Source organism: Bos javanicus, chromosome 4 (assembly GCF_032452875.1).
Source record: "Bos javanicus breed banteng chromosome 4, ARS-OSU_banteng_1.0, whole genome shotgun sequence".
NCBI lineage: Eukaryota > Metazoa > Chordata > Mammalia > Artiodactyla > Bovidae > Bos > Bos javanicus.
Window position 1 is genome coordinate 10,329,813 of NC_083871.1, and position 25,587 is coordinate 10,355,399.

The 25,587-nt window shown below is 42.9% G+C and overlaps 1 protein-coding gene across 1 annotated transcript; it reads right to left on the reverse strand.

Annotated features, from left to right (window-relative positions):
- Positions 1-866: 866 nt before the first annotated feature.
- Positions 867-25,587, reverse strand: LOC133245816 (protein lifeguard 2-like). The gene is made up of 10 exons (XM_061413421.1): positions 24,252-25,587; positions 20,612-20,880; positions 13,903-13,981; positions 12,874-12,927; positions 11,772-11,862; positions 9,659-9,696; positions 9,483-9,570; positions 7,846-7,935; positions 5,343-5,390; positions 867-1,400 (listed from the first exon to the last, which is right to left on the reverse strand). Exons 2-10 carry the CDS (start codon positions 20,874-20,876, stop codon positions 1,248-1,250), a joined length of 906 nt encoding a protein of 301 aa, XP_061269405.1. The 5' UTR covers positions 20,877-20,880; positions 24,252-25,587; the 3' UTR covers positions 867-1,247.

A 25,587-nucleotide genomic window follows, 5' to 3' on the forward strand; every position in this document is an offset into this window, starting at 1 on the left:
ATGATAAATCTAGAGAGACTAGAAGATGTCATCTGATTTCCCCATCCTATCCCCCGCACAATCCATCCATGCTAGCAATGGCCCCTGCTTATCTTCCTGCCAGACACTGAAGTAGTTCAGACCTCAAAGGTTGGCCTGGGAGCAGATATTTGTTTGAGATAGAAACAGATCTCTCTAGATGTCCATCAGCAGATGAATGGATAAGAAAGCTATGGTACATATACACAATGGAGTATTACTCAGCCATTAAAAAGAAAACATTTGAATCAGTTCTAATGAGGTGGATGAAACTAGAGCCTATTATACAGAGTGAAGTAAGCCAGAAGGAAAAACACCAATACAGTATAATAACGCATATATATGGAATTTAGAAAGATAGTAACAATAACCCTGTGTACGAGACAGCAAAAGAGACACTGATGTATAGAACAGTCTTATGGACTCTATGGGAGAGGGAGAGGGTGGGAAGATTTGGGAGAATGGCATTGAAACATGTAAAATATCATGTATGAAATGAGATGCCAGTCCAGGTTCGATGCACAATACTGGATGCTTGGGGCTAGTGCACTGGGACGACCCAGAGGGATGGTATGGGGAGGGAGGAGGGAGGAGGGTTCAGGATGGGGAACACATGTATACCTGTGGCGGATTCATTTTGATATTTGGCAAAACTAATACAATTATGTAAAGTTTAAAAATAAAATTAAATTAAAAAAAAAGAAACATCTCTCAAGATAGAATTTACTTCTCCATTCTGACTTGAACCCAAGAGAAAGGCAGACTTCTTTGGTTCACCTTACTCTTAAGTCAGATGGCAAAATATTCCCACCAAATGTCCACATCAAGAGAAGAGAATGGAGTAAATATAGGTTTCTATAATCAGCTTTATTCATGTAGACAGACATTGTTTACAGTTTTAAATAGTACCTGGAAAACTTCAACAAAGTAATGAGCATCTTACAAATGTTTGTTAGTAAGTACTCATGATGAGTTTTATGTACTCATCTTTTAAATTTATAAAAATCAGAAAATGTCCACCAGAAAGTTTTGTAATGTAACACTGGAACTAAAAAATATATAACAGCTATAGCTACTGTCTACCAAATGCTTGCTTTCATTTGACAAGGAAAAAAACTATTTTTAAAATTATTTTTTAAAATAGAGAGACTTATGGAGTGATAACCTCTGCAGTCTTCACAGCCGTCCCTCCTTCCCTCTTTTCAGCATGAGCCAGCCTTGCCATGTGACTACCGTCCCATTCCAATCAGTTGCAAAATAAAAAGGAAAAGGTTGATTATGTCCATGTAGATGTTCAGGGCAGCAAAAACATACTCTTCAGGGTCCAGGTCAGAATGATGATGGCGCCCTCCCACCATCAGCTGCACATCCATCACCAAGTACTTAAAGAAAAGAAAGAAGAATTAGCTACTTAAAGTGTACATTTTGATCAAAGAAGTGTCCTGAGATTACCTGGAAAGCATCTTACCATCAGTAAATACATCACTAAAAGTAAATTTGTAGCTAGAGATGTTATTCTTAGAGCCTCAATCATTCACAATCTCCCCAGGTTGGTGCTCTATCTATCAAAGCCAGCGCTTCACTCTCCTGAAGCCAGTAGGACCAAGTCTGTGACCCCTCCTTTCCTTCCAAGTCCAGAAACCTCTGTGCCTCTCGTCAGTGACGTGGACCAGGTGGGCTGATTGGACACAGAGAGAAACTACAAAATGCCCTGTGTTTGTGACTTTCCAGCATGTTCTCACTGAAAACAAAGAAGGAAGAGACAGATGGTTCCCTGACACCTACATTACCCACAGCAGTAGTTCTGGACTGTCCTTTGGGTGATAGCATTTTTCAAAGCCTGACATTGGAGATGGCTTTGTGATCATGTCAGTATTTCCAAAATAGAGTGAGGAGAAGATTTATGTGTGGTTAAATAACCCCCAATTAAACGTCTTAGCTCAGCTGTGGTAGGTAAAATTACAGGCTTCTTAAACATCAAGAAGAAAGTCGGAGAGCCCTCTCACCCTTGTGTTTGTTGCAAAGTGAGCAAATGTGGTCAGTGCAAGTGCGTTAGAGGGAGGAAGGGAAAACAGGCAGCTCCTCGGGCCTTTCTATCCAGACTGCGGACTTGGAGTCCAGTGCCGTGAGGCAGCGGGGCAACCTTGGCACTACAGGGAGTTCTTGGGGTTTTAAAGATTCTTGAAAATAAGCTGTTTTATTTTTTTATTTATTTTTTTGAAAATAAGCTGTTTTAGAACAACAGCCACTATAGTGAAACCCATCCCCAGTAGTTCATGTTATCAGCTCTCCCCAGGTCCTGGTTCCCACTCAGGCTTCTAAGAATGAAGAGGGGAAGAGGAAAAAAAAAAAAAAGAACAGGAGGAAAAGGAAGAATTGGGTACCTTCTAGGTAGCCTCTTCTCCGTTCATGATAGACATCATCTCATATAAAGTGGGAACGACCTAGCTGAGGCAGGTGAGATTAACAGAGCCTCCAAGAAGGGAAGATCGCTCTGTGGCAAGTGGTAGAGAAGGGAGTCAAACCCGAGGCTGGGGGTTGCCAAGGCAGCTCCCTCACCTGGACCACTGAGTCCCATCCCACTTATCCTCCCCCTCCCAATGTCTGATGCCAGCAACTTTGTGCAGAAAAAGCTAGAATGAACCAACCACTCCAGTTTGCCCAGGGACTTCATGTGTCCTCAGTAACCCCTCAGTCCCAGGCAAACCAGGACAGTTGGTCATCCCTGAAAAAAGGCCCCAGCAGCTGAGCTTCCAGCCTTGCCCCAGCCTCCATCTGTCACCCCGGAGTCCTGACTTCTATGGAAAAGTGCTTTTCTTTCTCCCTCCCCTCCAAGAACTGCTGACTTTATCTTATTTCTTCTTATAAGAGAGATAATGACTCCTAATCATTTCATGTGTTGGTAGTGAGGAGTGCAGAGTGCACCTCCCTGGTGAGGGTATGTGTTTGAAGGCAGACAGGGAAGTGGGAGAGGAAAGTGAGCTGGGATCAAGCTATTTGCCCCCTGGCCCCAGGGAAAGAGGACTCAGGACACCATGCCAGAGACAGCCAGCTCACGGGGAAGCCCTGATCAAGATTTGAAGCCCCAGGCACATTTAGGGGTTCAATGAACAGTCATAATAAGGTTGTAGGATACAAAGTTACTATACAGCAGTCAATTGATTTCCTATATGCCAGCAGTGAATGAGTGAAACTGGAGATTAAAGCACAAAAACATTTCCACTAGCATCAAAAAAAACTAAATACTTAGATATAAATCTAACAAAATATGTACAAGAACTGTATGAGGAAAACTATAAAGCTCTGACAAATGAGATTAGGGAAGAACTAAATAAATGGAGAAACATTCCATGTTCATGGATAGAAAGACTCAATATTGTCAAATATCAGTTGTTCCCAACTTCATCTATAGATTCAACACAACCCCAGTCAAAACCCTAGCAAGTTATTTGGTGGATATTGACAGACCACTGCTAAAATTGATATGGAGAGACAAAAGACCCAGAATAACCAACATGATACTGGAGGAGAAGAACAAAGTTGGAGGACTGATGCTACCAGACAAAAACATTTACTAGAAAGTTGTAATCAAGATAAAGACTTAACGAATATATGGATCAGCAGAATAAAGAGCAAAGGCAATACTAGTCTCTTCAACAGATGGTGCTGAAACAACTGGGCATCCACATGCCAAAAAAAAAAAAAAAAGGATCTAGACACGGACCTTACACCTTTCACAAAATTGCTCATAACAGGGACTCCCTGGCAGTCCGATGGTTAGGACTCTGTGCTTCCACTGCAGGGGGCGCAGAATCAATCCCTGCTCAAGATCCTGCATACCACGCACCATGGTCAAAAAAATTAAATAAATAAATTTTTAAAAATAATGAATAATAGACTTATATGTAAAACATATAACTCCTAGGAGGTAGCATAGGAGGGAATCTAGATGACCTTTGGTATGGTGATGTTTTCTTAAAGTATTATCCATTAAAGAAGTAATGGATAAATTAGGCTTCATTAAAATTCGTATTTTCTGCTCTGTGAAAGACAATGTGAAGAGAATGATAATACAAGCTACAAACTGAGAGAAATTATTTGCAAGAGAAACATAAAGGACTGGTACCCTAAATATACAAAGAACTCTTAAAACTCAACAGTAAGAAAACAAACAACTTGATTACAAAATGGGCCAAAGAATTTAATAGACACCTCACCAAAGAAGATATATAGATGGCAAATAAGCATATGAAAAGATGCTCTACATCTTATGTCAACAGGAAAATGCAAATTAAAATAACAATAAGGTACCACTATGCACCTATTAAAATGGCCAAAATCTGAAATACAGATAACCTCACATGTTGGTGAGGACGTGGAGCAACAGGAACGCTCGTATACTGCTAGAGGGGAATGCAAATATTGCAACCACTTCGGAATACTGTCTTACAGAACTGAACATACGCTTACTGTATGATCCAGTAAATGTGCTCCTTGGAATCTTCCCAAAGGAGCTGAAATCATCCGTCCACACAAAGACCTGCACACGGACATTTGTAGTAACTTTATTCATAATTGCCAAAATTTGAGAGCAAACAAGATGCCCCTCAGTAGATGAAAGAGTAAGTTAATTGTGGTACACCCAGATGGTGGAATATTATTCAACATTAAAGAGAGATGAGCTACCAAGCCATGAGAAGACATGGAGGAATTTTAAGTGCACATGCTAAGTTAAAGAAGCCAATCTGAAAAGGCTTCATGCCGTATGATTCCTACTGTATGACATTCTGGAAAAGGCAAAACTTGGAAACAGTAAAATAACCTGATTAGTGGTTGCCAGGGGTTGGGGATCAGTTTGGAGGAGCAAAGAGGCTTTTTAGAGCAGTGAAAATACTCTGTATGGTATTACAATGATGGGTACGTATCATTATACATTTGTCCAAACCCGTAGAATGTAGAACACCAGAGAGTGAACCCTAATGTGGGTGATTGTGATATATCAATGTAGGTTCATTCATCAATTGTAGTAAATGGTACACTTTGGTGGCAGATGTTGACATTGGGGATGGTGATACCTGTATGGAGGCTGGGACATCTCTATATCTTCCTTTCAGTTTTACTGTGAACCTAAAGCTACTCTAAGAACTGTCTTTATAAAAAGTAAAAAGGAGAAGGAAGAGGATGAGAAGAAAGAAGGAGCAAGTCAGCGGGAGGGCTTCCCAGTGAATTACTGACTCCGCTTGACTCCAGGCCTAGGAGAGGTCTTAAGGCCCAGTCAATGCACATGCATACTCTTTATCAAAGAAAGGGAGAAATGGACGTACGAGTGAGAAGATCACGGTTCCAAGTCCAGCATACAATAGATGCAACCACTGCAAAAAGAAAGGATACAACGATATGTTAAGAGCAAGATGGGGAACAACACAGGGGGTCACTTAGGTCACTGCTGTTAGATAAGATGCTTAGAAAGTCAAAGCTGTGGGGAAATTAGTTTTTCTTGAACATAGTCGGTCGACAGTATCAACTCAATTCCATTCAGCGAGGAGGTGAAAACTAGCCGTTATGTATATCAAGCAAGGGTCATCGAGCAAGTACTAAACATCTCGTGCATAGTAAGGCAAATGGGATATACTGAGTATGTTTCCTTTTTTGCCCCATCCACACAGCTCTTCTAGAAAAAGTGCCCTCCCCTCAGCTCAGGGAATATTGTGACCCTCACACAGCCTTGCTAGAGCTGATTGACAAGAGGTGGGAGATGCCACTCCAACAGCAGTGACTCTCTTGACTGACCAGGAACCTCTTACATGATCAGGATCATAGAGATCCTCTGGGCCAGGTGGAAATCAGTTCTCATGATAGAGGGATCCAGGCTGCCATTGGGTGATTAGCACTAGCTGGATTAGCTAGTGCTTTAAAGCTGAGATGACCAAGAAAGGGCAGTGGGGTTTCCATTTCTGTGAATTCTGGCTCTTCTTCCCATCTAGGAGCTCCATGAGAATCTCTGGGCCTTTGCCTTGAGCCAATCTGAGTGGTATGTGTTCCTTGCCACCAAAACAGGCCTGATCAGCATATGTGACAAATTGATCTAAATGCTGCAGAAGAGACTAAGGAAGTGGTGTGTACATCATCTGAGAAACACAATGGCATTCACTCCTCAGGATGAGAGATGGGGAACCTCTGCTAACCAGAGAAGGTTCTTGAGGAAAAAGAGAAACCAGGGGCCAGCAATACACTGCATGAGGACCCCTGTTCTCAGACTGAGCTGGGTGTGAGAAGACAGCTGGCACCTGTAGTCTGAAGGATTCAGAATTGCCAGGGCCCATCAGGCGTGCATGCTTAGCTGTCTGACTTCCATTTAATCATATGCTTAAGATTATATATTATTGGTATTTGTGACAGGAAATTTAGAATGCAAACTAGGGTTCATGTATCTAGTAGGAAATACAGTTTCTTAACTGCTCCTGAGTGGCATGGTAAAGATGTAAGGAACCCACCCACCACATAAATATGTGTATTATTACTACAGTATCTGTGCCACCATCAGTAACAATAAATGGAGAACTATGGCCTTTAAAGACATATCTATGACGTCTTTGAGTTTATCTCCAAAATCCAGGCAGAAATACTGATTCCATGTCTGAAGTCCATTTAGCAATGCCACTTGTTGCCACAGAAACTCTTTAATTCAGCAGCAGGACCAAGTTGGCCCTGGGGCTTTAGACAGATGGTCACAAGCCCCAGGCCAGTCCTCTGTGAGCCTGGCTTCCAGTAGGGTCTCCATACAGGGGCCACTCCAGGCCCCTACCAGACGTGGGGCCAGACCTTCTCATTCTGCCTCTCCACTTGCACACTGGACTCAGTCCACGGATGGTGTGCGTGGTGGAAAGGGTGTGACCGCCAGATCACACAGACCTCACTCTAACCCCACTCCTGTCATCTACTCCCTGGGTGCAGTGTGGAGTGTGAATTCTTTCATTTCTCTGAGCCTGTTTTCTTTTCTATAAGATTAGATGAGATATGTACTTTTCAGGAATGTTGTGAGAATTACCCTTGATGACTTTGTGAAAAACATATAGGCCTATGTATGATATCTAGTAAGAAGGCAATGAATATATTAAAGCAAAAAAAGAAAAAAGAATGGAAGGAAGAAAGCTGGAATTGGAAAACGAGGAGCTTCCTCTAGGCTGCTGCTGTCAGAAAAGCAAGCCCATCCATGCTTCCCATCTCTGCACCCTCGTTACTTCAGACAAGCAGCACCACGTAGGGAAGTTGGAATCTGATCTGCCCTGTGGGTTGGTCACCTCCGTGATCCTCTTAGGGGAGGACAGCTGCTGTCTCAGGTTGGAGCTCGATCTTCACACCCAGACCTGCTGTCAGTGGTCCCCCCACCACACTGGTGTGGCAGGCGACCTTGGAGACCTCCAGCTATGGGGAGGGGCATGTAATTGACCAGGGCCCTGGTGGCCGCGCAGTGCGACCCACTGCAGTTTCCTTCCTGGCTCATGCTTTCCCCTGTCAATCACTGCTAGGGGGCAGCAGAGCCTTCCTGGGAGCCCCAGGACCCCCTGATGGGCTTGCCAAAGCCTCCTTAGACGGCTCGGCATCCAGCAAGCTCCCCTCTTACGGCCCTCTCCTCCAGGGGGCTCACGTGTGCTGTCGTGTTCTGATGGCTCTTACAGCCCTTGTCACCCCCACGCTCTTCGTAGACCTTTCTCCCACCAGTGTCTGTGCAAGTTTCACCCATCTGGTGTCTGCTTTACCACACAACCAGCACTTCACCCGATATTCTACCGGTCCTCTGAGGGTTTCAACGGAGGGCCCACTTACATATGCTCGAATGAAGATTAAGATAATTCCATAGATGATAAGTACGAAGAGTAAAACAAACAGCATTCCGTTTAGCAAAGTGAAATCCCACTGAGGAAACATAAAAAAAAAAAACACAAAAAACGGTTCAATTATCATCCATAGGAATTTCAGGGTATTTAGAGATGTATCTCATACCCCCTAGGCAGAAACTGGCACATTTGCTAACAATGTACCCTGGCTAATCCCGAGAACCATGGAAATCCATTAGCCCTACACACTGAAAAATACTACAAAAAAGGTATCGTGCTTCTTCAGGAGAGAGAAAAGGTAAGGGATGGATGAAATAACAGAAGCCACAAATTTGCAGTTTTTGAAACTAGGTAATTGGCACATGGGGGTTTGTTAAAATATTCTATTTGTGTGTATATCTTTATAAAATTTTCCCTAATAAAAGTACACTGAATAAGTAGGATGTAAATTTGTAAGTATAGTATGATCATAATCATTCATATTTTTAAAAGCATGTGCATAGAATACATTAATGGCATTCAGTAGATGAAGATATTAACTGGGTACCTTTCTCACATTTGTATGTATCAATTTTAGTGTATACATTTCAGTAGAAATATATATACTAAGCTTTCAAAACTTCATGATCCTTTTGTAAACCTAAAATTTATTAATGTGCTTTTATGAATCAACAACCAAATCAGCTTAGAGAAGATTAGGATTTTTAAAAGAAAAAGGAATATGCATCTTCTGACCTGAAAAAAATTGCATTAGGAAGCAAAAGAAGATCCTCGAATCCAATGTGTTTTCTTGCAAGCGGGTTTTCCTAATTCCTCTATCGCCCTATATCACTCCCTGCCTTCAGCACACCAAGACAATAAAGTACCAGGTCACCGAGGCTGGTTCTTGGGCCGGAAGCATCGGCAGCGCCTGGGAAGTGAACATTACGGAGCCCCAGCCCAGACCTTGTCTTCACAATTCCAGGCCTGGCGCTCAGCAGTCTGTTTCACAAGCTCTCCAGGTGACCCTAATGTCTGCCAAGAAAATTCGTCTAGAGCTGTGCTTTCAATATACATGGCTAATAAGCACTGGAAATAGAGCTACTTCAAACTGAGATGGCTGCAAGTAGAAAGTACACACTGGATTTGAATTTTAGTTTGAAAAAAAAAGAATGTAAAATGACTACTTTTGTTATATTGATTAAATGTTGAAATAATAACCCTTCATATATATTGGGTTAAATGAAATATATCATTAAAATTAATTTTACCTGTTTCCTTTTACTTAAAATTTTTTCTGATGTGGACCATCTTTGTAAGTCTTTATTGAATTTTGTTACAGTATTGCTTCTGCTTTGTTTTCTCTTTTGTATGCAAGGCGTGCTCTCACAGCTCCCTGACCAGAGATGGAACCCACACCCCCTGCACGGGAAGGCGAAGTCTTAACCACTGGGCCTCCAGGGAAGCCCCTCTTACGTTTTTAGCAAGGTCACTAGGAAAGCCAGAAGGCAGAAGACGAGGGCTCGGTGGAGGTGAGGCCCACGGGAAGCAGCCAGCCGGGGGAGGGGGAAGCAGAGCGGGTCAGGAGGGGCAGGGGAAGACAGTCACACACTGCCTATGACAGAAAGCTGCTTCAGAAATACGTACTTTTGTTTGAAGAGCAAATAGACTGAGTGATAGCGTCACCAGAGCAGTCGCTGCTGTTGCCCATAACACTTCCTCGACGTGATAGAAGCTAAAACCAGAGATTGTGATTATTATTCACGTAACATTACAAGAAAAGCACGCACACACAAATGAAAAATTGTGTATCAAAGACTTACACTGACACGGTTCCTAGCAGCAAACCTTGAAGAACTGTCTAAAAAACAAAATTCACAATAAATCAGAAGCCTGCTTCCCAAGGCGCCGAATCCAGAAGGGCTGCTTTGAGGTATGTGTGTGCTGCCAGGTTAGAGGGAACTAGCAGGAATATTCATGATCTTAGCGCACAAAGCTATAGGCTATGCCACATGGAAATAATGGAAATAAACATTTTCTTAATGTTCTCCCTAAGACTGACAAGAAAAAATTCTCATATGAGTAAAAAGTTCTTAGAATACAATAGTAACTTTCAGCATATTCAGTGAGTTAAACTGAAGGTGAAGGTAAAGGTGAAGTCGCTCAGTCGTGTCCGACTCTTTGCAACCCAGGGACTGTAGCCTACCAGGCTTCTCCGTCCATGGGATTCTCCAAGCAAGAGTACTGGAGTGGGTTACCATTTCCTTCTCCAAGGGGTCTTCCCGACCCAGGGATCGAACCCAGGTCTCCTGCATTCCAGGCAGACGCTTTAACCTCTGAGCCACCAGGGAAGCCCGAGTTAAACTGAATATGTTATTAATTAGGAATGTAGAAACCAAGGTATAAGCTTTATCTGTAGACCATACTGTCATTAATCAAATGGGACCATCCACACAAATCTTAACATTTTATCAGAGCAGGATGTGCTATTTCTATTAACGCCTCAGCAACTGTTTCAGTACTGACCTTTCCCATAGTGCTTGAATGAGAACAAAATGTGTCAAACCTCAGATGTGGGATGAAGATTGAGACCTCAGTACCTGGGGGTGGGGCTGGAGGACACTTACCTACAAAGCACGCAGCTGCACTGGTAGGTGCCAATCCTCAACTCTGAAGTGGGCTGCACCGGGGCAGTGTGGGGACTGTATAGGGGTCCGAGGGTTCCCTTGGTCCACATGAACCAGGGATGGGGCAGCATGGGAGAGGGAGGAGCTGAGAACCAGAGGCAGTCAAGCCAGAGGATGAGACCAAGAAGGCAGTGATGGTATGCCTAAGCCCACAGTCGGGCTCCAGGACTGTCTGGCAGGGCACTGAGAACTGCAGTTGGCAGTGCTCCAGGGCCTGAGGACATTCCTAGCTGGCCAGATGCTCTGTCTTCTCCAGTGACACGAGGAAGCTATTCTTCCCAACATGTAATTCACATTAGACAATGCAAGATCCTCAGATTTTCAGGATGCAAGATGCAAGATTCTGAGTGCTGAGAAACACCGTTGCCCATGTATTCTTACTCACATTGACCACCAGGAGGCGCAGATCCAAATCTAAGCTGATCAAACTCAAACGCTCGGGACTAGGCATTTTGTGCACTAATCTCACCTCTGGCTTCATTTGCCTTTCCTTATTTTTCCTTCCATCAGATTTCCCCACCAACTTATCTTCTTACGTTGCGTGTATTTTTGTATTTTTATAAGCTACCTCAACACTGATATGGAACCAGGTGAGAAACAAATGAATTGGTGAGTAAATCTTCTCATGGAAGGATGGTCAGCAGTTCGTGGGAGCAATTGCATAGAGTCTGACTTTCTTTCCAACTCACTGAACCACAGTGAGATTTCCTCAGAGGAGCAAGGACTTTTCCTAAGAGGAGCAAATGCTTATTGTCAGTGAGTTCACTGCCTCCAGGAGGCAAGAGTGTTGGCCCAACTGGTATAAACATTAACAGAACAGAAACCTCAATTACAACATAGTCAGAAGACGTTGAAGTAGAAGTAAAATAAATTTTACAGAGAAAGTTACATTTCTTGCGCACAATTTGTGAACTAAATGTGGAACTCACTCTCCGTAGCAAAATGAGTTTGTTGTGCCTGACAGAGGACAGTCGGGTTAACTGTCTTGGGAGACTCGGGAGCAGGCCTCTCAAAGGCAAGTTTGCCCACCCAAAGGAGTAGCCGAAGGTCCCCAAATTCTCTAGCTTGTTAAAAGGGTGTGGAGTCCACCTCATATGTAAGTTGACTTCAAAATTCATCCAAGAGAACATCTCACAAGTAATTTCAATCTTCTTATTCCATAGGAAGATTTTTCCACAAAAAAAGGAATAATGGGATGAAAATATATCTCAGAGGTGAATGACAACAGATGCTAAAGAGGTTTACTTACAAACAATCCCAGGAGAATGTAATTCGCAGGCACCTGGCGGCGGAGATTCCCACAGCAGGCGAGTACAATAAATACAACAAAAAAGGCCGGCCTGGGGAGAATTTCAAACCATGTGATATTTGCTTCCAGGGCTTATATCATGTGATATATTACAGGTAGAGAGATACAGAGATGTTTGATCTGATGATAAGTATTATAAAGAAAAATAAAGATTATTATCTTTACCTCTTTTATTTTTTTTTGGTTTTAAAACTAACCTTTCCATTGCCATCCACACACAGTTTGTGGGTTCTTCAAAAAATATTTTTACTTTGAAATAATTGTAGATTCACAGGAAATTGCAAAGGATCAGAGGTCCTGTGTAACCTTCCCCCAGTTGGCCCCCCATTTTACATATTTAAAGTAGAATACCCAAACCAGTATGTGACATTGGTATAGCGTGTATATATGTAATGCTATGTCATAGACCTGTGACACAAATCTGTGTGCAGATCCATGTAACCAGCACCACAATCAAGGTGTGGAACTATCTCATCATTAAACTATTGTACCATCCCTTTATGGTAACACACACATATACACATGCACTCATAAAGCCCTAACTCCCAGCAACTACTAATTTGCTTGTTTTTCATCTCTATAATTTTGTCATTACAAGAATATGTTCAGTTCAATTCAGTTCAGTCACTCAGTCGTGGTCCGACTCTTTGCGACCCCATGAACCGCAGCACGCCAGGCCTCCCTGTCCATCACCATCTCCCAGAGTTCCAACAAACTCACGTCCATCGAGTCAGTGATGCCATCCAGCCATCTCATCCTCTGTCGTCCCCTTCTCCTCTTGCCCCCAATCCCTCCCAGCATCAGAGTCTTTTCCAATGAGTCAACACTTCGCATGAGGTGGCCAAAGTACTGGAGTTGCAGCTTTAGCATCATTCCTTCCAAAGAAATCCCAGGGCTGATCTCCTTCAGAATGGACTGGTTGGATCTCCTTGCAGTCCAAGGGACTCTCAAGAGTCTTGTTACCTTTACCTAATTTTCAATAAAGAACGTCAACTAATAGCTAGTAGAAAGAACACTTTTTATTTAATCCAATAATACTTACAAGAGTGTGTAAGTGAACCAAGGATTCTTGACCACCCAAGATCGTAAAGCCTTCCTGGTTAAAAAAAAAAAAAAGATATTGTCTTACACAATAAGTAGTTTATTTTGCTAACTAGTATAATATTTAAGTATAAATTAAACAATCTCATGAGAAGAAAGGGGGAAAACCCTAAGTAGTTGACAATGACAGATGGGAAAGGAAAGAGTGAAACATATAACTGTTAAACTGTAAGATAAAGATAAACTGTATCTTACTTCTAAAAATAGGGTCATAAAAAGGACAGTCATAAGTAGTAAGTGAAATTTGCATAAATGCAAATGTCCCAGTGACGATTTTATTTTAAAATACTGAGATATGTATATAAACAAAAGTAATAAAATTCTCATATATTTGTCTAAAATATAGATTTCCAAAGGATGAGTTTAAGCAGTGATGGATCATACTCCCTGAAATAATTTCTGCATTTAACAGAGATCTAGCCTTCAAGGCCTTCACAATCTCACCTTTTTGCCTTTACTCCATTTTGTCTGTGGAAATAGCTCAGGGAAAATAAAAAAGAAAATAGTACCCAAAATAAGAGTAAGGGAAAAGTTTTTTGGCTTAGGAAGTTAAAGTGAAACTCTAGAAATCTACTAACACTTTGGTCTAGGAGTTGCCTCAGAAAAACAAAGCCATAGAAATGGTATATCCTATGAATGGTTGGACTTCTCAGGTGGCCCAGTGGAAAAGAACCCGCCTGTCAATGCAGGATACACAAGACATACAGATTCGGTCCCTGGGTTGGGAAGATCCCTTGGAGAAGGAAGTGGCAACCCACTCCAGTATTCTTGCCTGGAAAATCCCATGGATGGAGGAGCCTGGAGGGCTACAGTCCATGGGGTCACAGTCAGATGCAGCTGAGCACATATACACATGAATGATTACGGAAAAAATAGATAATTTTTTAATGATCAAAATTCAGTCAAGCTAAATAGTGAGAATTAACGTGGGCAACTTAATAGGTCATCTACATCAGTAATGAAGACCTACCAGAAAACAAACAGGCTGACGATTGCCCCAGTGATCAGAAGCTGAATGGACAGGAGGAATAACACTTTTACGATGAAAGCTGAGGAGACAGAAACTTATTTTTATGAGACAGTATTCAAAAGTAAAAGTATAAAGTGTAACTACCTATTTTTGACACTTAGTGAAATAAATTTCTCCTCTGATTTTCTTGAGGACAGGAGAGGGAGTGTGAGTTTAGAGCTGGCCAATGGTGTGACAGTACAGCTCTGCAGAACTCTCAGAAAAGACTCAGTCCAGACTGTAAGAGGCATTTTAGTGGAGATCCAAGGGTTTATCCATAAGAGCCCCCACAATCTAAAGACCAAATTCAGGGGTTTGATTCCGTATTGTGCACACTCCATCCTCCTAAGGAACAAAAGTGACCTGAGAATCTCAGAATGTCACCAGCCCATCCTTAGGGACCCAGCAGCATCCCTGCATAGACAGAGCCAGTGACGCACAGGGACTGCTGGGGGAGAGGGCGTTCACCCCTCTGCAGGGAGTCTGCAGGGCTGCTCCACCACTTTTCTCTCCCCACTCCCTGTCTTTAGCAACTCCCTTCCCTCCTACTTGTGCAGAAACTGCATAATCTGACTAATGGTAAGTATAACCAAGGAGTTTCAAGCAAGTAGCATGCCAAAGCGGAGTTCAGGGTGTGTTAGCATCTATGTTTACTTCCAGCTAACTACATGGGTTTTTCCAGAGCCCTCCAAATATGGCATTGGTAATGACCATTTGCTTCTCTGTGGGCTTCTCCCAACTTATCCCATCACTGTGGATGGTGACTGCAGCCATGAAATTAGAAGACGCTTGCTTATTGGAAGGAAAGCTATAACAAACCTAAACAGTGTATTAAAAAGTAAAGACATCACTTTGCCAACAAAGGTCCATACAGTCAAAGCTGGTCTTTCCAGTAGTCATGTATGGATGTGAGAGTTGGACCATAAAGAAGGCTGAGCGACAAAGAATTGATTCTTTCTAACTGTGCTGAAGAAGACCCTTGAGAGTTCCTTGGACAGCAAGATCAAACCAGTCAATCCTAAAGGAAATCAACCCTGAATACACATTAGAAGGACTGATGCTGAAGCCAAAGCTCCAATACTTTGGTCACCTGATACGAAGAGCTGACTCATTAGAAAGGACCCTGATGCTGGGAAGGATTGAAGGCAAAAGGAGAAAAGGGTGGCAGAAACTGAGATGGTTGGATAGCATCACAAATTCAATGGACATAAACTTGGACAGACTCTGAGAGTTAGTGGGGGACAGGGAAGCCCGGCATGCTTCAGTCCCTGGGGTTGCAAACAGTCGACTTCGTGACTGAACAACAATCCCAATTTTAAAAGGAAAAAAAAAGAATGCTGCTTAAAGTTGACTTATAGGATTGTCAATGTGTCCTTCTGCTGGGCAGCTTCTGTGCATTGGAAGTGTGACAATAAAGAAATAGCACTGAGATATGCCAGAACATATATCCCCAAGTGTGTGTGCTACTGCATTAAAGTATCTACTTGCTGCTGCTGCTAAGTCGCTTCAGTCCTGTCCGACTCTGTGCGACCCCATAGACGGCAGCCCACCAGGCTCCCCCGTCCCTGGGATTCTCCAGGCAAGAACACTGGAGTGGGTTGCCATTTCCTTCTCCAATGCATGAAAGTGAGAAGTGAAAGTGAAGTCACTCAGTCGTGTCCGACTCTTAGCGACCTCATGGACTGCAGCCCACCAGGCTCCTCCGTCCATGGGATTTTCCAGGCAAGAGTACTGGAGTGGGTTAAATCCACATCTAGTATGTATCAAGAACTATAAGAGAATAGGTACTAAATGTGACCCAGCCTTATTAGACTAGACCATATGGATCAATGAAATAGAATTGAGAGCCCTAAAACAGTCCCTTACATGTGTGGAACTGACCACAAATGTGGCCAATTGATTTCTAATAAACATACTAAGACAATTCAGTGGAGAAAGATGCGTCTTTTGAGCAAATGGTGCTGGGACAATTGGACATATGCATACAAAATGATGAATTTGGGCATATCACACACACATACACACAAAGACTAAACATCGATCATAAACATAAACAAGAAATATAATTCTTGGAAGAAAGTATAGGTGTAAATCTTTGTGAGCATGGATTAGGCAATGTTTTCTTAGATAATGATACCTAAAACACAAGCAAAGGGGAAAAAAAAGTTGGATTTCATCAAAAGTGGATTTGAATCCCCCTGGTGGTCCATTGGTTAAGTATCTGCCTGCATGCAGGGGACACTGGTTCGATCCCTCGTCCAGGAAGAGTCCACATGCTGTGGGGCAACTAAGCCTGTGCACCAACTAAGCTACCGAAGCCCCTGCATCTAGAGCCCAAGCTCTGCAGCAAGAGAAGCCACCACAACAACAGAGTAGCCCTCACTTGCCATAACTAGAGAAAGACCATGGGCAGGAATGAAGATCCCACACAGCCAAAAATAATAATAATAAATTAATTTAAAAAAAAGAATTCTCACTTTAAAAAAAATGCAAAAGCTTTGTGCTTCAAATGACACCATCAAGAAAGTGAAAAAAAAAAAAAAATCCCACAAACTGGGAGAAAGTATTTGCATATCATGTATCTGTAAAGTGATCTAGTACATGAAGAACACTTACACTCCAATTACAAGAAGACAAATAAGAATTTATAATGGGCAAAGCCTGTGTAGTTCCCTCCCACACTGACGCTGGGCTTGGCCACATGACATGTTGGCCAGTGAAACATTAGCACTGGCTTGACTAGCAGAAGCTTCATCAACTGCTTATACACTGGGGCTTGTCCATCTGGTCTACCTCTTCTTGGGACCCAGTTCCATGTGATGAGAAATTCAAGGCAAAAGAAGAAAACTAACAACCAACACAAAGTTCTATCCATGTCAGGGAGTCATAAAGGCCATTGGTGACTCAGCTGCCAACTAGAGTTTCAAAAGGCATCTTTCCAGTAACAAGGTAGAGGGTGAGGGCCATGGGAAGACAGCAATGAAGTTTGAAGCTCAGAGTCCATCATCAAGTCATCCAGGTCCTAAGAAGGCCTCAGGTCAGTTCATTCACTCAGCCGTGTCCGACTTTGCAACCCCATGGACTGCAGCAGGCCAGGCCTCCCTGTCCATCACCAACTCCTGGAGTTTACTCAAACTCATGAACATTGAGTTGGTGATGCCATCCAGCCATCTCACCCTCTGTCGTCCCCTTCTCCTCCCGCCTTCAATCTTTCCCAGCATCAGGGTCTTTTCAAACGAGTCAGCTCTTCACATCAGGTGGCCAAAGTATTGGAGTTTCAGCTTCAACATCAGTCCTTCCAATGAACACTCAGAACTAATCTCCTTTAGGATGGACTGGTTGGATCTCCTTGCAGTCCAAGGGACTTTCGAGAGTCTTTTCCAATACCACAGTTCAAAAGCATTCACTCTTTGACACTCAGCTTTCTTTATAGTCCAAATTTCACATCCATACATGACTACTGGAAAAACCATAGCCTTGACTAGATGGACCTTTGTTGGCAGAGTAATGTCTCTGCTTTTTAATATGCTGTCTATGTTGGTCATAACTTTCCTTCCAAGGAGTCTTTTAATTTCATGGCTGCAGTCACCATCTGCAGTGATTTTGGAGCCCAGAAAAATAAAGGCAGGCACTGTTTCCCCATCTATTTGCCATGAAGTGATGGGACCAGATGCCATGATCTTAGTTTTCTGAATGTTGAGCTTTAAGCCAACTTTTTCACTCTCTTTCACTTTCATCAAGAGGCTCTTTAATTCTTCACTTTCTGCCATAAGGGTGGTGTTATCTACATATCTGAGGTTATTGATATTTCTCCCGGCAATCTTGATTCCAGCTTGTGCTTCTTCCAGCCCAGCGTTTCTCATGATGTACTCTGCATATAAGTTAAATAAGCAGGGTGACAATATACAGCCTTGATGTACTCCTTTTCCTATCTGGAACCAGTCTGTTGTTCCATGTCCAGTTCTAACTGTTGCTTCCTGACCCGCATACAGATTTCTCAAGAAGCAGGTCAGGTGGTCTGGTATTCCCACCTCTTGAAGAATCTTCCACAGTTTATTGTGATCAACACAGACAAAGGCTTTGGCATAGTCAATAAAGCAGAAATAGATGTTTTTCTGGAATTCTCTTGCTTTTTCGATGATCCAGAAGATGTTGGCAATTTGATCTCTGGTTCCTCTAACTTTTCTAAAACCAGCTTGAACATCTGGAAGTTCATGGTTCACGTATTGCTGAAGCCTGGCTTGAGAATCTTGAGCATTACTTTACTAGCTTGTGAGATGAGTGCAATTGTGCAGTAGTTTGAGCATTCTTTGGCATCGCCTTTCTTTGGGATTGGAACAAAAGGTGACATTTTCCAGTCCTGTGGCCACTGCTGAGTTTTCCAAATTTGCTGGCATATTGAGTGCAGGACTTTCAGAGCATCATCTTTTAGGATTTGAAATAGCTCAACTGGAATTCCATCACCTCCACTAGCTTTGTTTGTAGTGATGCTTCCTAAGGCCCACTTGACTTCACACTCCAGGATGTCTGGCTCTAGGTCAGTGATCACACCATTGTGATTATCTGGGTTGTGAAGATCTTTTTTGTACAGTTCTTCTGTGTATTCTTGCCACCTCTTCTTAATATCTTCTGCTTCTGTTAGGTCCATAACATTTCTGTTCTTTATTGAGCCCATCTTTGCATGAAAAGTTCCCTTGGTATATCTGATTTTCTTGAAGAGATCTCTAGTCTTTCCCATTCTGTTGTTTTCCTCTATTTCTTTGCATTGATCACTGAGGAAGGCTTTCTTATCTCTCCTTGCTGTTCTTTGGAACTCTGCATTCAAATGGGTATATCTTTCCTTTTCTCCTTTGCCTTTAGCTTCTCTTCTTTTCACAGTTATCTGTAAGGCCTCCCCAGACAGCCATTTTGCTTTTTTTCATTTCTTTTTATTGGGGATGGTCTTGATCCCTGTCTCCTGTACAAGTGCATGAACCTCCATCCATAGTTCATCAGGCCCTCTGTCTATCAGATCTAGTCCCTTAAATCTATTTCTCACTTCCACTGTATAATCATAAGGAATTTGATTTAGGTCACACCTGAATGGTCTAGTGGTTTTCCCTACTTTCTTCAATTTCAGTCTGAATTTGGCAATAAGGAGTTCATGACCTGAGCCACAGTCAGCTCCCGGTCTTGTTTTTGCTGACTGTATAGAGCTTCTCCACCTTTGGCTGCAAAGAATATAATCCATCTGATTTCGGTGTTGACCATCTGGTGATGTCCATGTGTAGAGTCTTCTCTTGTGTTGTTGGAAGAGGGTTCTTGCTATGACCAGTGCGTTCTCTTGGTAAAACTCTATTAGCCTTTGCCCTGCTTCATTCTATACTCCAAGGCTAAATTTGCCTGTTACTCCAGGTGTTTCTTGACTTCCTACTTTTGCATTCCAGTCCCCTATAATGAAAAGGACATCTTTTTTGGGTGTTAGTTCTAAAAGGTCTTGTAGGTCTTCATAGAACCGTTCAACTTCAGCTTCTTCAGTGTTACTGGTCGGGGCATAGACTTGGATTACTGTGATATTGAATGGTTTGCCTTGGAAATGAACCGAGATCATTCTGTTGTTTTTGAGGTTGCATCCAAGTTCTGCATTTTAGACTCTTTTGTTCACTATGGTAGCTACTCCATTTCTTCTAAAGGATTCTTGCCCACAGTAGTAGATATAATGGTCATCTGAGTTAAATTCACCGATTCCAGTCCATTTTAGTTCACTGATTCCTAAAATGCCGACGTGCAGTCTTGCCATCTCCTGTTTGACCACTTCCAATTTGCCTTGATTCATGGACCTAACATTCCAGGTTCCTATGCAATATTGCTCTTTACAGCATCGGACCACATCATCAGTCACATCCACAACTGGATGTTGTTTTTGCTTTGGCTCCATCTCTTCATTCTTTCTGGAGTTATTTCTCCACTGATCTCCAGTAGCATATTGGGCACCTACCAATCTGGGGAGTTCATCTTTCAGTGTCCTACCTTTTTGCCTTTTCATACTGTTCATGGGGTTCTTAAGGCAAGAATACTGAAGTGGTTTGCTATTCCCGCCTCCAGTGGACCACATTCTGTCAGAACTCTCCACCATGACCTGTCCATCTTGGGTGGCCCTACACGGCATGGCTTAGTTTCTTTGAGTTAGAAGAAGTTAGAAGAAGCCCTAAGCGTGGCATATTGTTTTCTGGGACCTACAGCATTTGCCTTGAATTGCTTAACTTCCAACTTCATATTTCATGAAAGAAAAAAAATTCTCATTTATTTAAGCCATAGGTTTTTGGACTTCTGTTACACCTGAATGTATTTCTGATATAGAATTAATATGTAGGGCTCTGAATTAGTATTCTTTAAAACTAAAGACAGTATCATGGTATCACTTTGTATGTAAGTTAAGACAGTCTGTGTTCAATGACTAATTCACATTTCTTAAGAAAACCACAATTTATTCACCGTAATATGTCTATTATGAGTTTATGAATGCCTTGGAAAACTTGGGGAGCCATGTGTTCTTACATATGTCCTGTTTCATGGTAAAGCATGATGGGAAAAACTAAAGGCAAATTTAAATCCTACAACCCACCCTGTGGAAATATTTTAAGAGAACTTTTGCTGTTCTCTTCCAAAAAGGCCATTTCTTTATTCTTACCTCTGCGGACAGCTGTTTCTGAAAATGGGCCGGGGTTGTTGTCGTCTGTAGTAGTCTCTGGTGAAATCTGTACCACATAGGTATCTGCTCGCCTATCAGCTCTTGAGTGTGGATTTCCATGAGCTTGTCGTGGCTCCTGAGTTGAAGGTGCAGTTCCATAGGACCGAGCAGACTTGCCCCCAGTATAAGGATCTGCAGCTTTCCGAACCAGATGCTGATGATCTCCAGAACTAAAGTCTATTGGTTCACTGACCTCCAAGTCCATTTTCCTGGAGAGGGAACACTGTTATTCAGGTCCTTATGAGTGTACCACTACCACCTTAGCAACTTCATAACATCAGACGATGTGTTTTCTTTAACTCCCTTTGCTCTGTAGTTTCCAAGTCATTGCTCCACCCATACTGGTTGAATAAATGATGAACAAATAGTTTTAATATGAGAACTATAGACTAAAATAACTTTATTTCTATTGTGAAAGGAATATGTTTATAGATTTATTCTGCAGTGAGTGAATAAACTCCCTCTTACGTTGAGTTGCCCTTGTCACCTTCGCCCTTAAAGAGCTTACATTTTGGGAGAGAAGATAATCAAATAAGCAATCATATAAAAGGCAATAGAAGTAGGGCCAGAAACATGGAGGATATTATGAGAGTAACAAAGTGTCGAAGAAGATGCAGGGAGTAGAAGAGGCAGTCAAGAGCCTCCAGAGAAAGTGAGGTTTAAGCCGAGGTGGGGAGATGAGGAGTCAGTCAGGTAAAGAGGTAGGGGAAGGTTTTCTGAGGCAGAGGAGTCTGTCTGGACCAGGACTGGAGGAAGCAGAGAGGCAGGTTCCAGAAACTGAAAGAAGTTCATGTGGATGGAATTAGGGAGTTGGAAGGGGAAAGCAGAGCGAGGTTAGAAACAGGAGAGTGGAGGCGGCAGATTGCTGTGGGGCTGGCAAGTCAAATTCATCCTGAAGGCCTTGGTTGAATAGCGGTCCCCCAAAGCAACGCACGCCAGTATTCTTGCCTGGAAAATCCCATGGACAGAGGAGCCTGGCGGGCTATAGTCCATGGGTTCACAAACAGTCGGACACAACTTAGAGACTGGGCACGCCCGCACACAGGTATCCACGTCCTAACCCCCGAACCTGTGAACCGGTTACTTCGTGTGGCAAAAGAAACACTGCAGGCGTGAATAAGTTAAGGAGTGTGAGGTGGGACTATCTGGGTGGGCCCAACTGATTTACAAGGGTCCTGATCACCATACTTATAAGAGGAAGGAGGGTCAGCGTCAGGACGGAGACGGGACGAAAGCAGCACAGGCCAGAGGGATTCAGCGGCTGGCTATGAAGGTGGAGGAAGGGGCTGTGAGCCATGAGATGCAGGAGGCCTGTAGGAGTCGGAAAGGGTCAGGGAATGTATTCTATTTGTAGGAACGTATCTTGATTTTAACCTAGTGAAACTTATTTCTGACCTCTGACTTCCAGAACTCTAAGATCACAAATTTTTGTGTTGTTTTAAGGTGTTACATTTGTTGTAATTTGTGTCCGGAGCAATAAGTAATTAATACAATGGGGAGATCGCTGAAAGTTTTCCAGCAGGAGGTTGTGGGGATCTGACTAGAAAGGTTACAGGAAGCGCAGTGTGGAGAGTGGACCCGAGGAAGCAAAAGTGGAAGCAGAGACCAGAAATCCAGTAAGAGACTATGGCGGGCTTTGCCACAGCACTCCTCAACAGAACAGAGTTCTCAGAAAACTAGTACCACGCAGACCATTTATGGCAAAGGAAAAGGCCCCCATTCACCTCTTGGGGACATGCAGACTCAGGCAGGCCCCTGCTAGCGGCCCCCTGCCCCACAAGGAACCATGGAAGTGTCTGAGGAGATGAATGAGATGGTGAGGGCTTGGGCAAACCATGGACCAGGTGGGACTGGCATCTGAAGAAAGTGAACAAGATACCATGCCCCTGGGGAGGCAGACTCTCTTGTATACAGTTATCCCTTCTCAAATTAATCTCTAAATTTTACAAAACTTATTGAAATTTTTTTCAGTACTTAAAAACATAACTCTAAAGCTCCCCAGAAAGAGTAAATGTGTGAGAATAATCAAGACAAAATTTGAAAGAGGATTTTGGGTAAGAGGGAAAATGGAATAAAAATATAATAAAGTTAAATAATTAAAAGTGCAGTGTTCACAGGGCAACAGATAAATGGATCAACAGGATGGAAGAGATTCAAGAAATAGAATCATGTATGTAAGAATTTAATATTTGGTAAAGGTGGTATTTCCATTGTCTCGTGGTATTAGAACAATTAGCTATTCTTGGAAAACAAAGTTTAATAGCTATTTCACATCTTTTACAATAATTCATTGCAGATTAATGAAAGATTATAATAAATGTTAATAGCCAAATAAGAAAATATCGATGAAATTTGTATAAGCCTTTATAAGAATGATACCATGAAACAAATGCTTGACAGGTCTGGGGTACAGGAACACTTCAAATATCATCATAAAAAGATACCAACAAATCTGAAGTGAAAAATTCTGAAAATAAAATTTGCAATATTTACTATAATGTAAAAAGAACTTTTTAACATGGAAAAGGTGAGCAAGTCAGTAGAAGGATGGGAAAGGAACATAAGTAAGCAATTCATACAGGAAATTTAAATGGTCAATCAACTTAGGAGACCACACCTCACAAATAGTCAAAGAAATGCAATCGTGAAATGTTTTTTTTGTTTGTTTAGCATAAAAGTCTGTTAAAAACTAAAAAGAGAATTCTCAGAATTGCAAGGATGTGGAGAAATGGATAAGCCAGGGCCACATTATGACTGGTAAGGGGCCTATACATATTTGGCTTCCTGGGTCCTACCTCCATAATAAACTATGAAGGAGTTTTTTTTAACGGTTTCATTAGTATAAAAAATATAATCCAGGCTGGATTCACTGTATATTTTATATTCACTATTATTGTATTCATTTTTCTCCTCATTTTAAAAGAAATTTTAAAAGTTTTCATAACCCCCAAAACTATTGTGGGCCCTCGGCAATGCATCTTCTGTGTCCAGTGGCTAAATCAGCCCTAACATAATTTCACAGGAGTTGGCAGGTGTGCAGACTTTTTTGGGTGAGTAATTTGGCAACATTAATCACAATTTAAAATGTGTGCCACTTTAGACACAACAGTTATATTTTTAGGAATTTCCCTCATAAAAATACCCACACAAACAGGCAACAATACATGTGTAAGGAAGTTCATTATATCAGTCACTGTAACTCCAAAAAATTTAAAACAGGCTAAATATCCAACATCAGAGGAATGGGTTATCACTAACACAGCAGAATTGAAGGATATGCTGAATTGTATGAATTTTTATAATGAAAACTTATTATTTATATTAAAAAGATAGTTTCATTTCCTCGGGTAAATAAAATATTTCTCTTTTTGATAAAATCCGAACTCCTCTGAGGAACACAGTCTTCACATACAGCTGAGAAAGGTTAAAAGATGCTCAAACAACCAAGTTGGTTCCCCAGCCATCCCGCAAATCAGAAGGTGGAGAGGCAGCAAGATTCGAAGAGCTCTCGAGACCAAAACCAAAGGAACAAGAGTCAAAGACAGCTGAGGTTGCCTTATAAACTACAGCGGTTGGATACCTGAATCCCACAACGTGGCTTTCACCCAGTCCTCAAAGAGCCGTGTTGGCTCCTGAGCCAGCAGTCATTCGAAGGGCAGGCAGGCACAGGTGCGGGTACCGAGAAGCAAAGTTCTGAGTGACAGTTAGGGGAGTGGCAGTTGGAGGCCGGGGTGGGCCAGGACCCCCGCTGCCTGGCAGATGGGCTCTGAGTCAGGTCCCTCTGCTGGGCCCTTGGTGGCCGGTGATGGCCAAGGCACTCCGTGCTGAGTCTCAGGGATGCCTGTTCCGCCATCTCCAAACTGATTCCGCGTCAAGAAGGGTCCCGAGGCCTTAGCAGAGGCAACCAGAAGACAAGGTGTCCTCCTCACCACATCATCACCTTTTCCCAAACAGGAGGAAGATGCTTAGGAAGCTCCACCAGGGATCCCGCATGGTTATTTCAAATAAGGAAGACTTGTTTGTGATCCAGCTGGTGCTGAGTGGTGGATGATGATGTTAATGGGCAACTTGAGTGCCCACTGTGGTGCAGGGGGATGCCTGCTCAGGCTGCAGGCCAGGGAGGAGCCAGGGAGGCCGGGTGCAGGCTGGTTGGTGAGGGAAGTCAACCGATGAGGTGGGGGCAGTGAGGAGGGGAATGGGCGCAGGCACCGCCTGGAACCGAGGCTGTTCATTCAGCTGAGAAAAGGCTGACTGATATGTTAATCCACACACATTAGACTGCTAATCGATGCCTACCTACTGAGTGCAGGCTTCCTGGGTGGCTCGGTGGTAAAGAACCCGCCTGCCAATGCAGGAGACTTGGGTTCAATCCCTGGGTTAGGAAGGGCACCTGGAGGAGGAAATGGGCAACCCACTCCAGTACTCTTGCCTGGGAAATCTCATGGACAGAGGAGCCTGGCAGGCTGCAGTCCATGGGGTTGCAAAGCGCTGGACATGATTTAGTGACTAAACAACAACAACAAACAATGCAAGATGTGGGGAGGTAGAAGAAACACAAAGAGGAAAAGGGCAGACTTCCTTTCCTCAACATGCTCCTGGTGCAGTGGAGGAGACAAGGGTACGAAGGTGCACCCTAGGGTAAGAGGAGGGAGAAGGCACCGCAAGGAACAGCTCCTTAGTTCGGTAGGGGCGGGGGAGGGCTGTGACTCCTGGCATGAGGTTTCCTGGAGGAAGTGATGCCTGAGCTGATTCTGGGAAGATGGATAGGGTCCTTATGACACCTTGAGAGGACCCATATTCCGGGTAAGGAGAACACCCTGAACTGAGGCATTGGCGTGGGAACCATGGGGCCCCACACACAGAACAGAGAGAAAGTTCTGGGTTATTGCACAGAAGGTGTGACTGCAGAGGGAGAC

Excerpts from the sequence above, each read along its gene's own strand:
- LOC133245816 (XM_061413421.1), bottom strand. The coding sequence starts at position 20,876 with ATGGACTTGGAGGTCAGTGAACCAATAGACTTTAGTTCTGGAGATCAT. Across the intron at positions 7,936-9,482 it reads TATTTGCTCTTCAAACAAAA|TGGGATTTCACTTTGCTAAA; the intron begins GTACGTATTTCT and ends ATGTTTCCTCAG. Across the intron at positions 1,401-5,342 it reads GAACCGTGATCTTCTCACTC|TACTTGGTGATGGATGTGCA; the intron begins GTACGTCCATTT and ends CTTTTCTTTAAG.